The sequence below is a fragment of the Schistocerca nitens genome, chromosome 7 (assembly GCF_023898315.1).
Source record: "Schistocerca nitens isolate TAMUIC-IGC-003100 chromosome 7, iqSchNite1.1, whole genome shotgun sequence".
NCBI classification, from domain to species: Eukaryota; Metazoa; Arthropoda; class Insecta; order Orthoptera; family Acrididae; genus Schistocerca; species Schistocerca nitens.
This window is the reverse complement of record NC_064620.1, coordinates 601,744,479-601,760,799: the sequence shown is the minus strand read 5'-3', so window position 1 is coordinate 601,760,799 and position 16,321 is coordinate 601,744,479. Positions and strand designations below refer to the sequence as shown.

General features: G+C 40.8%; 1 protein-coding gene across 1 annotated transcript; it reads right to left on the bottom strand.

Moving 5' to 3' along the window:
• Window positions 1-321: 321 nt before the first annotated feature.
• On the bottom strand, window positions 322-1,563 carry LOC126195766 (uncharacterized). The gene has a single exon (XM_049934397.1). It carries the CDS (start codon window positions 1,561-1,563, stop codon window positions 322-324), a length of 1,242 nt encoding a protein of 413 aa, XP_049790354.1.
• Between the last annotated feature and the right edge of the window lie 14,758 nt (window positions 1,564-16,321).

Sequence of the window (16,321 nt, the reverse complement as noted above, 5' to 3'; positions counted from 1 at the left end):
GAACTAAGTTTATGTAAAGTCTAATACTACAAATCACATATATATAGTAGTTTATTAACAAGGGTGCAAAATCTTACATGCATTCTGGCAATGCTAGTACAAAACAAAACTTTATCATTATGTACTGATGAAATTTCTGTACCAAATGTTGTTACTGCAGGTTCAAAGCAGAACTCGATATGCTATTAAAGCTGGTTACTATAAATACACAAATTTCACTTAAGGTGAGTAGCTAATTGCGATCATGATATTTGGAAAAAATTCGGTCAGTCTGCCTCACTTTAATTTATAATGTGGAAGGAACACAAACTACTGAAAACTTCACAATAAACCTCTCTTTTCAAATTCTGGCAGCATACGTTTTATAGCTTGCATATACGCAGCACCTGTAAAAGCACTTCTATTATCATCAGTGTATGTTCCTTTCATAGATGCCTCTACATCAAAACCAGATTCCCCTTCACTGCGTGCAACTGGAAGCTCTGATATTGCTATGTACAAGCCATACAGCATGTGGGCCTCAAAGTCTTCAAGCACCTCCTCAAAGGATATCTGTTTGTCTCTGCTGATACCAATATCTTCCATCACTTCCATTAAATGATTATAGTACTCTTTCAAAAGGTCTGTTAAGTGACCAGCATACACTTGTTCTGTAATACTAGTGTGTATAAAATGATGTAAGTCAATTGAAGGTGAATGGTAGCAAGAAACCTGAAAGTCGAGTAGAACCACATCTTGGACGGCACTACCAGAGTATTTGAACATAATGTTGTTGGTCCAGGTATCTGCATGAGCTAAGGCACAAAACTTTCCCTTCTGTTTTGCCATCTTTGCTAGATGTGGGTATAGGTTTTCTGAGAGAGCTCGGACTCTTGGTGCATACTGTGAGTATGATTTCTCTAATGTCTCCAGCTGATCTGCGAGACCTTTGCAGCCTAGTTTCAAGAAGGACTCTATGTGCTTACCTGCTTCTCCTTCAAACAATTGAAAACTCTTATATTTGTCCATTGATGTAGGGTTCTGTGCATACAGTGCAATGGAAGATGCATGGAACTCAGCCAGTTTCCTGACAACAAGTTTTGCATGAGCCAAGTCCAGTCCCTTGCACCTCTCTGCCATTACAAACCCTCTGGCCTTCAAGTCCTCGAGGACTACATAGATAACTGGCTGAGTCCCAGAGGTGAAACACATTGCAGATAACTGTGTGTATTTACCAGGGGCTGCTTTCTGTAATATCTGTGTCATTGCAGGAATGGTCTCACTGAACATGAGAGTCTCTCTCTCAAAGGCTTGCATGTCCTGTGCTATTTTCTGCATAACTTCTCCACCTGGAAATAATTTTACTATTAATGACACAGTTTCCTTATGCCGCTTGACTTTATGCTCTAGTTCCACAGTCATACGATAGATTTCACTCATGAAGTTTTCTCCTAGAGCTGATGCTTGTTGTACATCTGCGGAGAGGACCCTGAAGTCTTGATAATTGTTGGAATCCTTCAGAGATTTTTCAGCAAAATCCTTGTCCAGCCACGAGGGCAGACAATCTGTGGTGTTAGTAGTCATCACCTATGACAGAAGAAGCAAAGTGCATTTTAATACTGCAGTAGAAGCTGAACTGTTGTGAATTAGTTGATAGTGAATTGCTTTCAAAGTTATATACATGGAGAGGCACCAGCAATTTTGATGTTTTGATACATTACAAATATTGATACTCTAAATTTACCTACACAAATAATCACAATGAGTTAACAACACAAAAAGAATGTGGTTTTATAATTGTATTAATTGTGGAGATCTCAGCATAAAATGGTTAATGCTTACCAAACGTTATTTCTCAGTATGAAAAATTCAGTAATGACTATTTTGGAGGTATGACAAGAAATTACTAAGGAAAAATCCATTTAAAATTTGTTTTGAGGCTTCTATCATGTAGGCCTATCACAAAAAAGTTTGTGCTTCTCATATGATAAAATCATTAATAAGTTAACAGTGTGCTCTCAGGTGTTCAGCCAACTTGTTGATTCAGTTTATACATATTATTTGGCTGGACAACAAATTCTAACTGGAATATAGGCAGGTAGCACACATAACAACACAGCTTTCAGCACCTGAAGGTGATGACTTGGTCAGTCGTTGATATATCATGCACAAAAATGGAATAAATAACTTGGCCATACACCCAAAAGCACATAATTAACCAGTCACACCTAGGAGATACCTGAGAGATCACATTGATCAGTAATTGTATATAGCACTTTGGAAGATTCTTACAAAGCATGATGGAATCAAATGTAAAACATGAAAGATGTGTCAAGGTGAAACATTATGCAACCTGATGATCATGTACACAACCTGAAGCTAATACATCAAGTAGCAGAAAAATTGTGTCCAGGGACTTAGCTCCCAGAACAGATACATCACCATGAAACAAATTCTTATTGCATCTTGTGTAGTAACACAACTAAATTAACATTTTACACAGTTGGTGGAAATTTCGTAATTCATAATTACCAAGAAAGAATTCATTAGCACTGAGCCAGTGATAACAAGAACATTCAAAATGAACCAATGATGTACATAGAAGAGTAATTAGGCAGCCATCATTTTTTATCCAGCAAATGGTTTGGCATATTAAATAACTACACATTCCACAGATAATATCAATGACAAAACATGAGGAATTTCTCATTGGTTTAGTTACGTAACACTATTTCGTTCTTATACATAAACACTTGCTACCTGTTTATAGGTAAGTATTAAAAGACTGAAGAATGTACGTTCAATAATAGCAATATGTGTTTTATGCCTCATTATTTATTGTACAATGAATTTTCAAACAAAGTTATACTATGAGTTTCAAATGTACACTCCTGGAAATTGAAATAAGAACACCATGAATTCATTGTCCCAGGAAGGGGAAACTTTATTGACACATTCCTGGGGTCAGATACATCACATGATCACACTGACAGAACCACAGGCACATAGACACAGGCAACAGAGCATGCACAATGTCGCCACTAGTACAGTGTATATCCACCTTTCGCAGCAATGCAGGCTGCTATTCTCCCATGGAGACGATCGTAGAGATGCTGGATGTAGTCCTGTGGAACGGCTTGCCATGCCATTTCCACCTGGCGCCTCAGTTGGACCAGCGTTCGTGCTGGACGTGCAGACCGCGTGAGACGACGCTTCATCCAGTCCCAAACATGCTCAATGGGGGACAGATCCGGAAATCTTGCTGGCCAGGGTAGTTGACTTACACCTTCTAGAGCACGTTGGGTGGCACGGGATACATGCGGACGTGCATTGTCCTGTTGGAACAGCAAGTTCCCTTGCCGGTCTAGGAATGGTAGAATGATGGGTTCGATGACGGTTTGGATGTACCGTGCACTATTCAGTGTCCCCTCGACAATCACCAGTGGTGTACGGCCAGTGTAGGAGATCGCTCCCCACACCATGATGCCGGGTGTTGGCCCTGTGTGCCTCGGTCGTATGCAGTCCTGATTGTGGCGCTCACCTGCACGGCGCCAAACACGCATACGACCATCATTGGCACCAAGGCAGAAGCGACTCTCATCGCTGAAGACGACACGTCTCCATTCGTCCCTCCATTCACGCCTGTCGCGACACCACTGGAGACGGGCTGCACGATGTTAGGGCGTGAGCGGAAGACGGCCTAACGGTGTGCGGGACCGTAGCCCAGCTTCATGGAGACGGTTGCGAATGGTCCTCGCCGATACCCCAGGACCAACAGTGTCCCTAATTTGCTGGGAAGTGGCGGTGCGGTCCCCTACGGCACTGCGTAGGATCCTACGGTCTTGGCGTGCATCCGTGCGTCGCTGCGGTCCAGTCCCAGGTCGACGGTCACGTGCACCTTCTGCCGACCACTGGCGACAACATCGATGTACTGTGGAGACCTCACGCCCCACATGTTGAGCAATTCGGCGGTACGTCCACCCGGCCTCCCGCATGCCCACTATATGCCCTCGCTCAAAGTCCGTCAACTGCACATACGGTTCACGTCCACGCTGTCACGGCATGCTACCAGTGTTAAAGACTGCGATGGAGCTCCGTATGCCACGGCAAACTGGCTGACACTGACGGCGGCGGTGCACAAATGCTGCGCAGCTAGCGCCATTCGACGGCCAACACCGCGGTTCCTGGTGTGTCCGCTGTGCCGTGCGTGTGATCATTGCTTGTACAGCCCTCTCACAGTGTCCGGAGCAAGTATGGTGGGTCTGACACACCGGTGTCAATGTGTTCTTTTTTCCATTTCCAGGAGTGTAGTTTTGTCTGTAATGTGGAAGAAGCAGCAAGAAAAGGTGACTGCCAGTTATTGTCTGTCATTTTACATCAATATATGGTAAACTGTCAAAAAATGTCGGCACAGTACAGTTCATCACACATTTGTTGCTCATGTCACCTTTACTGAATAACCTAATGGGCAACTTTTTATCTCATATTTTTATTGTTTGCTTGAATAAACAGTATATTTACAACAAATATTGCATCTATAAGATGATTATTGTTGATCACCACACACTAATTTATAGAGTTCTTCCTCCTTTCACAAAAATGGTTGTCTCAGAATACTGTTCTGTTGGACAGCATCAGTTTGAAAGATCAGATTTACATTTTATTGATATGCCTGAATTTGAAACATCCCATGCCATAAATCTAGGACATTTTTGAATTAATGTTTTATCATCCATAGAACATGATATTTACGATTTGTATTTTCCTCCACATATATGGTGAAAAATTTAGAAGACATATTTCATTCATTCATTCATTCAACATGTTCTGTAGATTCCACCAATAGCAGATCCTTCAGGGATCTGGAACAAGTCAAGGCATATTATTTATGATAGATTTGTTCTGGGGTCATTAATTAACAAGGACATATCATGCTGCTTGTGTACTGAAAGATTTGCTGTTAAAATAAAATAGTAGAAATAAAATAATATCTTGGACCATCACTCCCGTCAAAATATTTGAGCACATGTGCAATGAAAACACCACCACCTGTTCATATTTTTAAAAGCTACTTGGTATAAGATAGCAAAAACCAAAATGTCTAACAAACATATTAGAAGTTTGCCAGTGAAGATCTGCATATCATTACAACTATAAGTATAACATATTTCAGTAGCAGTTGATAAGCATCAACAATATATCAGTGTATATATGAATATATTAAATCAATCCGTCCATGTAGTTGTGTAATCTGGAGGCAATCAATAACGTCACTCTCTTGAAACATCTGCAACTCTAACAAACAAATAAGAATTTTTCCTGATTATTTCTCAGTCCTTCAAGGTTCCAACCAAATACACCAATTTTACTTTTCAGAGTGTTCTTACATTATTACAGTTTAACGTCTCTCATAATTTCCTACCCACATTTTGAATTCAGTCATCAGAAGATGGCACAACCCCAAACAAGTAATGAACAGTAACAACACTATTTTACAATCTAGATGGAAAGAACATCTTAATTTTATTCAAGTGCTTCCCACAATCATCATTCTTCACTCTCTTAATAGAAGCACCAGAGCAACATTTAGGATAAGTCAGCAGCTGACTGTTCAACTTCACATCTGTGCAAGTTACAGAAGTGTTTATGGAGACTGATACAATACCTCCAAAAAAATCACCCTTTCATACATACTGTATATGGTTATACTGCAGCACAAGGAAGTACACCTTTTGTCCAAGTGTTGCTCTCCAGCGAAGACTTTAGTTGCTTTATTGCATCCTGTGGTACAGTTGATGTTCCTAACAAGTAGGCCTTCATCCAACATGACTCTGCCCAAATTCACAGAGCTGAATAATCACATTTGAACTTATGAATGATGAGGTGAACTTCAGCACCTTTATTTGAAGCTATCAGTACTTTGATAACCATCTGATGTGAAAAAAGATTTTTGTGTGCTTTTTTGGGGTGAAGGCAGATCAGAACATGGCACTGGAACCACAGTCTAATGTTTGAAAGTTCACAGTGTGTTAATTTTCTAGAGAAATGATTTCATCAGTAAATACAACAATAATAAAGTACAATAAGTCTATGAAAATATGTTAACAAATGTAAGGGATAGTTGCTACTCACCATAAAGTGGAGATGCTGAGTTGCAGATAGGCACAACAAAAAGACTGTCAGACATAAACCTTTGGTCAACAATGCCTTTGCTGGAGATAGACAAGAAACACACACACACACACACACTCACACACACACACACACACACACACACACACACACACACACACACACACACTGTGTGTGTGTGTGGCCTCTGCAGACTGCAGTCATGTGTGTGTGTGTGTGTGTGAGTTGTGTTTCCTTGAGTTTGCGTGTGTATATTGTCTATCTCCAACAAAGACCTTGTTGACCGAAAGCTCATGTCTGACAGTCTCTTTGTATTGTGCCTATCTGGGACTCAGCATGCCCACTTTATGGTGAGTAGCAACTATCCTTTTCAATATACTGTTACAGTCCACCCTTTATTTTCCATTAAGAAGGGTAAGGAGCTACAAAGTTGGATAATTTTAAAATTTGCATATAACATTGCGGAAAAACAGAGGAACATACAATTTATTGCTTACCAACACAGTTAGTAGGAAATTGGAAGAGCAGGACAAATTTAATAGTTGTTTGATACATTGAATAGATTTTTCCTCTTATGAGGTTAAAATGAAACTACGACAGCAAGCACACTGGAATAATGAAATCAGATGAGTCTCATTTTTGGAAAGTTAGTCATCTGTATAACACTAGACGTATGACATAAACTTTATAGATTTTGATGGCTGCCTTAGGTTTAGCGTAGAGCAGCAACCACGGTAGAAGGTTCATTTGCCATGCCTTCTTCTGGAATCTTACCAAAGTGCTGGAAGAACTATGCCCTTAGTCACTTTTCATTTAAGAAGGAACCTGAGGCAATGGATCTGGATAAAGGCAGTGGTGGTCGCTACTAGTTCAAATTTATACTGTCCACCTGTGTTGAAATGAAGAAACCATAACATTGAGTATGCCTCCAAAAATGTTTTCCAATCACGACCCACAAACTGTGGCATTTTCAAATAAAGAAGCAGCAAAATCATGATCAATAACTTTTCTGATGTTTACACTGTTTCTCCTAACTCACACACACATTCTTGAACCGGATCAGCTCTTTTCTCTGTCTCTTCCCTTCCCATGTCTATTAGTGCTTAATGCTCTCCCACCACAGAAGTCCTTGGAAATTAAGCATTAGCCTAGTTGAAAAGGAGTCAAAGTAATTACCCATGGTCTTCCTGAATGAGCCCTTCCAACATTCACTTACATTTATGTAAGGAAAAATAAGAAATTTGTGTTTCAGATTAGAATCACAGGAATTTTAATGCTTTCATCCCAAATACTACTACAGAGCATTAGAAACTTTCACTCTACGCCTCTTGTTACGAGCTTTCTTTAAAATTACAGAGGTGGTAATACTGTTCAAGTGCTATGGGGACACTAATTATTTTGGTACGGATTTTAAAATTTTGCAATTGTACATGAATTTATTGAGAAAATACCACTCTAGCTCTTAAGAATAAAACATTAAGATTTATCCTTTCACTTTTTCATGGTTCAGTGTGTTATTTGTTTGTAATTTGAGAAACATCCGACATAGATTTAATTTGTTTTCAAGCATGTAGAAATTCAGGAACTACTAATAGGTTACTAAACTCATCTCAAGCTTCAAACTGTGTGACAATGTTAAATTCTCACAAGCTTTTAGTTGTGTATGCCTCCTCAAATGACAAATCCTGCTGACTGGTGTACTGTCAATGGATTCACACTTATGCAGCTGTGATGTGAGTGTTGCTCAATCCAATGCAAAATAAAGCAATATTTATGTCCCACATCCACCATGCCACCTTCATTTTGCAGTGACTGGTTCCCACCCTGTTCTCACCAAAATGTCATCATCTTTCATGAGAATGTCTTCCAAGATTTCTCATATTGTATTCATAATTACTGTTAGCAACTGCTTGTATCAGTACCTGGATTGTTTCTATTTTCTCAACTGTTGTTCACTTGTATGTGGAAGAAGAAGAGATTTTTTTTCATTTTGGCTTTGCTGTTGTTTGTGTCTTACACTACAAAACAATTTGTGTTGAGTGTGGTTTTCACTTCTGTGTATGCAGTCTGTCTGGTTGTTTCTTCAGTTACAAATGTGTAAGTTGTCAAATTATCACTGTAAATGTGTGTATTTCATCACAGCACTTGCAGAGTTCTATCATTGTCATGAACAGCCTCTCCAGTCCAACCAGGCTTGGGTGGTCAAGCTCAATGGCCTCAGTGACAAATGTCAGTTCATTAATGACGCTTATCATGATTTCTATGCTGGTTCTATGAGCCATGATACCATCCCAGATCACGTAAGAAACAGATTGACCGTCCTTACGGCAGAACAGGCAACCAAAAAAATAGTTTTTCCCATCGGTCAACAGATGTCGCAGGCGACGCTACAATGCTAACTGACCTGTCCATGTCGCGGAATTGGCAACGCTGTATCTTCTGTGATGTGAATGATGCTGATTTGCGTTCGGCTAGAGCGATGCGCGCGAAATGCATTCGTCACACTGCTGACTGTAGCAGCTCATGATCGGCTGTGGTTTTTTCCGAGTTTTCAGTCTAAGAATGTAGATTAGCTCCTGTTATTCTACAAACCAAGTTTATTTCTCACAATCATATGCGAAATTAAATAAATGAAACGTAACACACAAACATTTCTCGCGAGTTACTGTTTAAATGCAGACTGTATTGCAGTCACATAGGTTTTACACTCGCCTTCCATGCCGTCTATTTCCTCTTTGCTATACAGCTCTTCTCATATGGATTATGGTGGTAAAAAAGATCTCCACGTGCAGGTTAACACTAGAAAGTTTTCAAAATCTGCACTCCGTTATGATGCGAATTAATGGTGGGCATATTTCAGTGACAGTCATTTCAAATTTAAATTCTTTTACTTTGCATGTAACTTATCGTAAATGATATAAGAGTGGCACAAAACGATGAATTTTGGATTGTTGTTGAAAGGGGGCTGCAAACGCGGTAATATACAAGTGGAAGCATGTTTTTCGAGCATATTTTGGCGGTGTCAACTTTGAAGAGCCACAGACGGCAAACCATAATTATGTTAAAAATTTACTTTGTACAGTTTAAAGATAACCCGCAAATATTCGCAACAGAGGTACGCTTTTATCTGCAGCACAGTTATTACTGGGGATATCCGCACTCGCGCAGACCTGTTACTATAAGTAATGTTGTTTTCGAGTGAAAGCTGTGGGAGGATTATTAGCGCACAGATAAAAAAACTTAAAATAGGCAGCATCTATAGTTTGCATGTTATGCTCGTTCTCTTCTATTCTCCTCCCTTCATTCCAGTATAAACGCTTGTTCACAAGTATAAACGAATGGCAGTGAAAATTGGTGAATTATCTATGAATACTCGTTTGCTGCAGTGTAAACGAGGTTTTACACTCGTTCACTTAGTTCGCTCTAGTATATACCAGGATTTAGAGGGACTGATGACCTAGCAGTTAGATGACGGCTATTATTCATTTATTTCACTGTTGCGATTTCAGCTCTAGAGCCATTTTCAAGTACCAAGGGAAAGGTCTTGTAAGGTAATGCTTCTTAAATTGTTTACCAAATGTTACCACACTATGCTTTGCATTTTGTTATCCATATCTTATATTGGTTTCAGTTTTCACATTGCACACAAAAATGCCTCTACAGCCAAAATTACAATAGTGCAGTGAATAAACAGTTTAAAAAAGTCCAAATCGCAGCAAAGATTTCATTTAAAAATTGTATGCTATGATTCTTGTACAGGAAGGGCTGCCACGTTATATCAGAATATAATATCGACAAAATTTAGATAGGATAGAATTCTTAGGGCTCTTTATTAATTTTTACTCGTAAGTAATTTATTGATTTATCTGAATTTAAAATCCACTCCCGTAACCTTTCTTTATCTTTGACGGGAAATCTGAACACTTTTAGTTCAGGATTTGTCCGTCTACTCCTTCCACAGTTGATATACTCGCACGCCCTCGACATGACGACTCAATCCACTACCACCGGTATGTCAGAAACAGCTGTACTTCACAGACACCAAATGGTGGAAAGCTGCATGCGTTCGGACGATGTTGCCACATATTTCACAGAACGGAGTGCCATCTAGTGGTTGGTGCCACAAGTAAGGGTGTGATGCTGTTGCCACCTGGTGACTGTTCCCTGACAAGGGTTGCCTGCTAGACCAAGCGATTGGGCAATCTGTTTCTTACGTGATCTGGGACACCATCATTTGTTTGACTACTAGCAAAGAGGTACATCAATGCACACTCAAGTATGAGAATCCATCTTCAGATAAAGTGTTACATATTGATCCATCTTTTGAGGTATCTCACATGCTGGAGATCAGATTGAGGCTTGATGTGATGTAGCTGTGGTGACTGCCATTCCTAGTTATCAGGCAGTTCTCAGAGAGAGGATGATGTAGCCATACAAATGCAGCCTTTGTGTCACAATGGACAGCAATGTGCCAAATAACAGCAACAACCACAACCTCCACAGCAATGTCAGTGCCCTGCACTTCTATCTTGTATCATGTGACATGACAGGGCCGTGTGTGCTAAGTAGTGGGTGACATGCAACAACTGTACAAAAACAGGAGATAGTGTCTTTGTGTCATTCGCAGCTCACCCCTTCAGAAATGGACATGGATATTAATGGTATGTCTCCAGTGTTTACAAATCATAACAAACTGTTTAATAAAGTGGGAGTGATGGACAATGCCGTAAGACTACGAATAGACACAGGTACAGTTGTGACTTTACTGAACTCACAAACTTATGTGGATTTGGGATCTCCAGTGTTGTCTCTGGTTACACAACATTTGGTGCATTACAACAACAGCATATTCCAATTTTGGACAAATCTACAGCTCTCACTGTATGTGAATTTGTGGTTCATTCCTTGATTTTTTTTTATTTTTTATTTTTTAGCAGATGTTGCTGTCATTGCAAATTGGCTCACTCTGGATGCTTTCAATGCTTTATGTTTTTCCGTTTTATATATGTGCACCTTGTTTCAGACCAGATGCCTTACCAGCTGTTAGATTCTCTATTTTCTATGTTCCTGTCTCTTTTCTCAGATAGGTTGGATTGTGCCACTAATTTTGTGACCTACATCACCCTGAAACCTATGTCACCAGCCGTGCTTTTTCCATGTCCACCCTACTCCGTGAGTTTTGTGTGATCAAGTGAAATCACAATTGGACACATGCTAACATCATTGGGGGTCATATAGTGTATTACATTGAGTGAGTGGTCTACCTCACTCATGATTGTTAAAAAACCAATTGGTCAGCTTCACCTCTGCAGCAACTTTCAGCAAGTTTCAGTTAACTCTCAATCTACCACTGATACTTATCCTTAGCCCTGCCCAAAAGAGTTATTGGCCAATCTTGCAGGGAGCCAGTTTTTCTCCAAAACTGATTTATCTGAAGCCCATTTACAAGTTGCATTGGATGAGGATTTTAAATGGCTCCTTGTAATTAATAAGCCCTTCAGTTTGCACCAATATTGGTGCTTCCCATTTGGTGTGGCTAGCACCCCAGCAATTTTTCAGCATTTTTGGAACAAATGATGATGTCCATGCAACTACCTTGATGAAATCATTGTGACAGGTGCATCTGCAGAAGAGCATTCACTTAACTTACGCACCTTGTTCACGGTCTTACATACTGCAGAGTTAAAATGTAACCTGACCAAGTCACACTTTTTTCAGTCATCCATTGTGTATTTGTGGTTTGAAGTTCCTCAGGATGATGTTAAGCTTTTAAATCATCATGTCATCATAGTCATAGCTCTGCCTCATCCTACAAATGTCAAAGAATTCTAAGCATATTTAGGTAAAATTGCTTACTAACACAAATTCATTCCAGGTGCAGCAATGTTGACCCATTCCCTCCACAAATTGTTCTGCAAGAACATTGTTTTTCAGTGACAATGGCCTGCAACGGTGTGTTCATGCTTTTGAAATCTAAATTACATTAAACTCCTGGTTTTGCTCCTTTCCGTCTTGGCCACCATCTAGTTTTGGCTACAGATGTCTCTCAGTATGGACATTTATATGAGAATGTTTCTCAACATCTGATAGCTTATGCATCAGAAATACTCAACTCCACTCAGCAGCACTATTCCCAAATTGAAAAGGAATTGATTGCTATCAACTAAGCTCTCAAAAAGTTTCATGTGTTCTTGCACAAGTCCCCCCTCTTTACTGACCACAAGCCCTTGGTTTCATTGTTTACTTCTTCTGTTGTGTTGCCTGACAAAGTAACACATCACCTCCAGCACTGGGCCTGGTTTCTGTCTCGCTTCAACTATGAAATACATTTTTGGCCTACCGTGCAGCATGCCAAAGTTGATGCGCTGTCCCGGCTACTGATATGGTCAGATCCTGCTTCTGATCCAGATAAAATCTTTTGTTTTTACTTAGATGTTGAGGCACAATGTACAGAGGAACGGTTTCCAATACAGGCTTCTGGATCACAGCACCTATCACTGACAATCCAGTTCTGATTTGGTAATGCTGTTCTCTTAGTTGTATGTGTGTTGTCACCTATTGCGATCCCAGCCAACCTCTGGTGAGGTGTACTTCAGCTCCTACTCAAAAGACACTGGGGTGAGGGGGTTTCTCATGTACCAAGTTACTGGTCTGTCAGCACATGTTTAGGCCTGGCATCAATGGTGACAGTGTACATATTGTTGCAGCCTGCTGTCAATGTGCTACTAAACAGTCAGTGCCGTAAATAACATTCTCCCAGTGGCCCACCCCACAGTGTACATGGGAACATATTAACATATTCACATTGATTTCACAGGACCTTTCCTAAATTCTTCCTGGTTGTCGGTCATCAATGCTTTCTCTAAATTTCCATATGTCATCAGCTGTCCTTTGACATCAGTTGTAGCTATGAGTCATGTTTCTTCCAGAATTTTTCCTATTGAAAGATTACCTTATATGCTTGTGACTGATAATGGTCCACAGTATCTGTCTGAGACAGTCCACGATTTCTGGACCCAGAAAGGTATTAGCCACATTACTGCTGCTCCTTTTCACCCCAAATCTAACATTGATGAGGGACGTCTCATCCACACATTCATGGTTCAAGTGAAGAAATATATCGTGGCCTTCTCTGCAAACAATGTTTTGGCATGCTTCTTGAGTTCCTACAGGTTTACACTGGTGGGGGATGAGGGTCCAACCAAGGTGCTCTATAGCTGTAAGTGGACTTGTCATGGACAATTCCCTAACATGCTTCTTGAGTTCCTATAGGTTTATGCTGATAGGGGATTGGAGCCTGAACAAACACTCCATGGCTGTTAGTCACGCACCCTCTTTCATCTGGTTGTGCTCCCCCAGCAATGCCTGTCAGTGCAGACCTCATTGTGGTTCACTTTTGGCTCTGCAGTCTGCATCTTGGAGTTTGGCCACTGACCAAAAGTGGATTCTGGCTATGGTCCACAGCTGCTGAGGGCCACCACCTCTCCATGATGCACACTGGTTCTGCCGCTTCTACCTCCTCCCTCAGCACCTGTTCAGGCCTCACAAGGCATCCCTGCTGTGCATGTGGATCTGTCCTTCTTGCAGATGTCACAGCTTCCTGCCTCCCCTCCAGCACCTGCTGTCAGACCTTCCTACAGTGTTCCAATGCCAATGGCAATTCCACTGCTGGCTGGGATGGACCTTTGGGTCCTGCAATACCAGCATCCCTGGGGCCCCCAATGCCCCAACTGAGCAGTTGCCACCTTCACTTTTGGTATAGATCTACCAAGTCAAGAGACTAGATGGCAAGATGCGATCAACACCCTTGTTCCCAATCCTTTCTTATGGTACTCCTTGGGGGAACTGCTGCCACACGTCTCCTCAGCTGCACCACTTCTACAGCTACTCAGCAGTTCTGGCCCAGAACCTCCTCCCGCTGCTGCTGTCATTGCCTGTGGCATCTGCCTCAGAAACAATGGACATTTCAACAGTTGTCCTAGTGCCCACATCAGCAGAGTACCGTTTCCCCAAGGGAATGGAGAGGCACTGTAACCCTGTAAGTAATACAACAATAAGCACCACAGCCCCAGTTAATTTGCAGGCATGCAACACTGCGAATATTCTGCCAATAGCATCTGAATGGGCCAGCCGCCAGAGGCCACCTGCAGTGGGCCACATGACTTGTGCACCCACCACAGCATCTGCCCCACTGTATACTAGAGCCCTCCTCTTCCTAAGTGCAGTGCAGCAGCCACTTGCTCTCATATTGTATTCATACTTAGTGTCAGCAACTGCTTATACCAGTACCTGGATTGTTTTTATATTTGTATCTATGTTTTCAAATGCTGTTCACTTGTATGTGGAAGAAGAATAAACTTCGGCTGACTGTGGCTGTGCTGTTTTTGCATATTACACTATGAAACATTACGAATTGCTGTTTTTTTCCATATTGTATTTGACATCATCTCTGTCATTTTGAGGCTGAATATTTTGATTACAATTAAAAACCTCACAACATACATTATATAAAGATGGCAGACGAGAACACAGTATAGCATGGGATTAGGACCTCATAAAATTGAAGAACACACAGCAGATGCAAGATATAAATACTGGTTTATTTGGCAATTGAATGAGCACTATAGATGTTACAGACAACAGCATTGCTATATAAGGAGAAGGCTATCAATGACAAAGCAGTCAATTACCACTTGACTATAGTCAACCACAACGCTTGTAGGAATTCAACTACATAATGTGGTTGAAAACCTAAGAAGATTTTATTAATAGTGTTATGTTTGCTTAAAGAGATGGCATTCCAATGTACAAATTGCTACCCATTCATGAACCACAAAATCAATAGCTGAGAAAATCCCAGGTTTTGTTGAGGCACAGCATGTGTATTGGCATCTTGTTCGATGTATTAGAGTGTTCATTGTGTTCTTGAATCTATGGGCATAAAAAGTTTTGAGACAATCTAGGCACATTAATCTGTTGATTTGTTTCTCATCACAAACATTGTGCCAACATATGGCAAATGAGACATCAAAGTCTGGGCTATAACAGATGTGATTCGAAGTTAATTTCCCAACCAAGAATTACTTGACATCAGCTGAATTAGGTCTATAGCTACTACCTAATAAAGACATATGAAAATTTGTGCCAGACTGGAACTTGAACCGAGATATCCTGCTTATCATGAGTGGTCACCTTAACCACTTTGTCTGTCCATCCACATTCCACAGACTGACCCAAACTTACATATGTCACACTGTCTACATTCTTATATCACAGTCCACTAAATTTATCATCTACTACTCACAACATTATATTTTGGAGGACTACATTATAAAGATGTAGATAGTGTGATATATGGAAGTTTGGGTAGGTCCAGGCAATGTACACAGACAGCCAAAGTGCTTACAGCAACCACTCACAATAAGCAGGAAATCCAGGTTAAAGTCCCATTCCAGCACAAATTTTTACATGCCACTGTTGCGTAGTAGATCTATACTTTATACAGCTGATGTCTCAGACAGTGGAAAGGCATTAGTGCCTTTGATAAATGATATGTGGCTGAACACCATAAGCTGCATTTGAAAGTATTTAATTACCAGATCGATATTTGGGCATATAGCCCATCATCAGTGGCATCAGATACAGAGGAAAAACAAGAACAAACAAATATTTGTGTACTATCAATGTATGCAACATTGTTGCATCTGTAGTGATAAGCAGTCCCTCTCAAAATATACCGAGGGTCTCACTGACGCCTTCACGACCGTAATTACCCTCCCAACTTTGTACAGAAGCAGATCTCCCTTGCCTAATCTCTTCCATCACCCACACTACCTCCCAAATTCCCACAATCTGACCACAGAGGAGCATCCCTCCTGTGACCTAGTACAACCCAGGACTGGAGCAACTGAATCACAGTCTCTGCCAGGGTTTCAATTACCTCTCTTTGTGCCCTGAAATGAGGAATTACCCACTATCCTCCCCACCCCTCCCACAGTGTATTCCACTGCACACCAAACCTTCACTATATCCTTATCCATCACTACACAACCCCTGCTCCCAACTCCTTGAACCATTGCTCATATCCCCTTCATAGACATAGATGCAAAACATGCCACCACCAGCTACTCCAGTCTGGTTACAAGCATTACCTATCCCCTGAAACGCATGGCTACCTGTGAAACAAGTCATGTCACCTACAAGCTAAGCT

What these genes read in the sequence shown, in the direction of transcription:
- LOC126195766 (XM_049934397.1), bottom strand. Translation starts at nt 1,563, where the DNA reads ATGACTACTAACACCACAGATTGTCTGCCCTCGTGGCTGGACAAGGAT.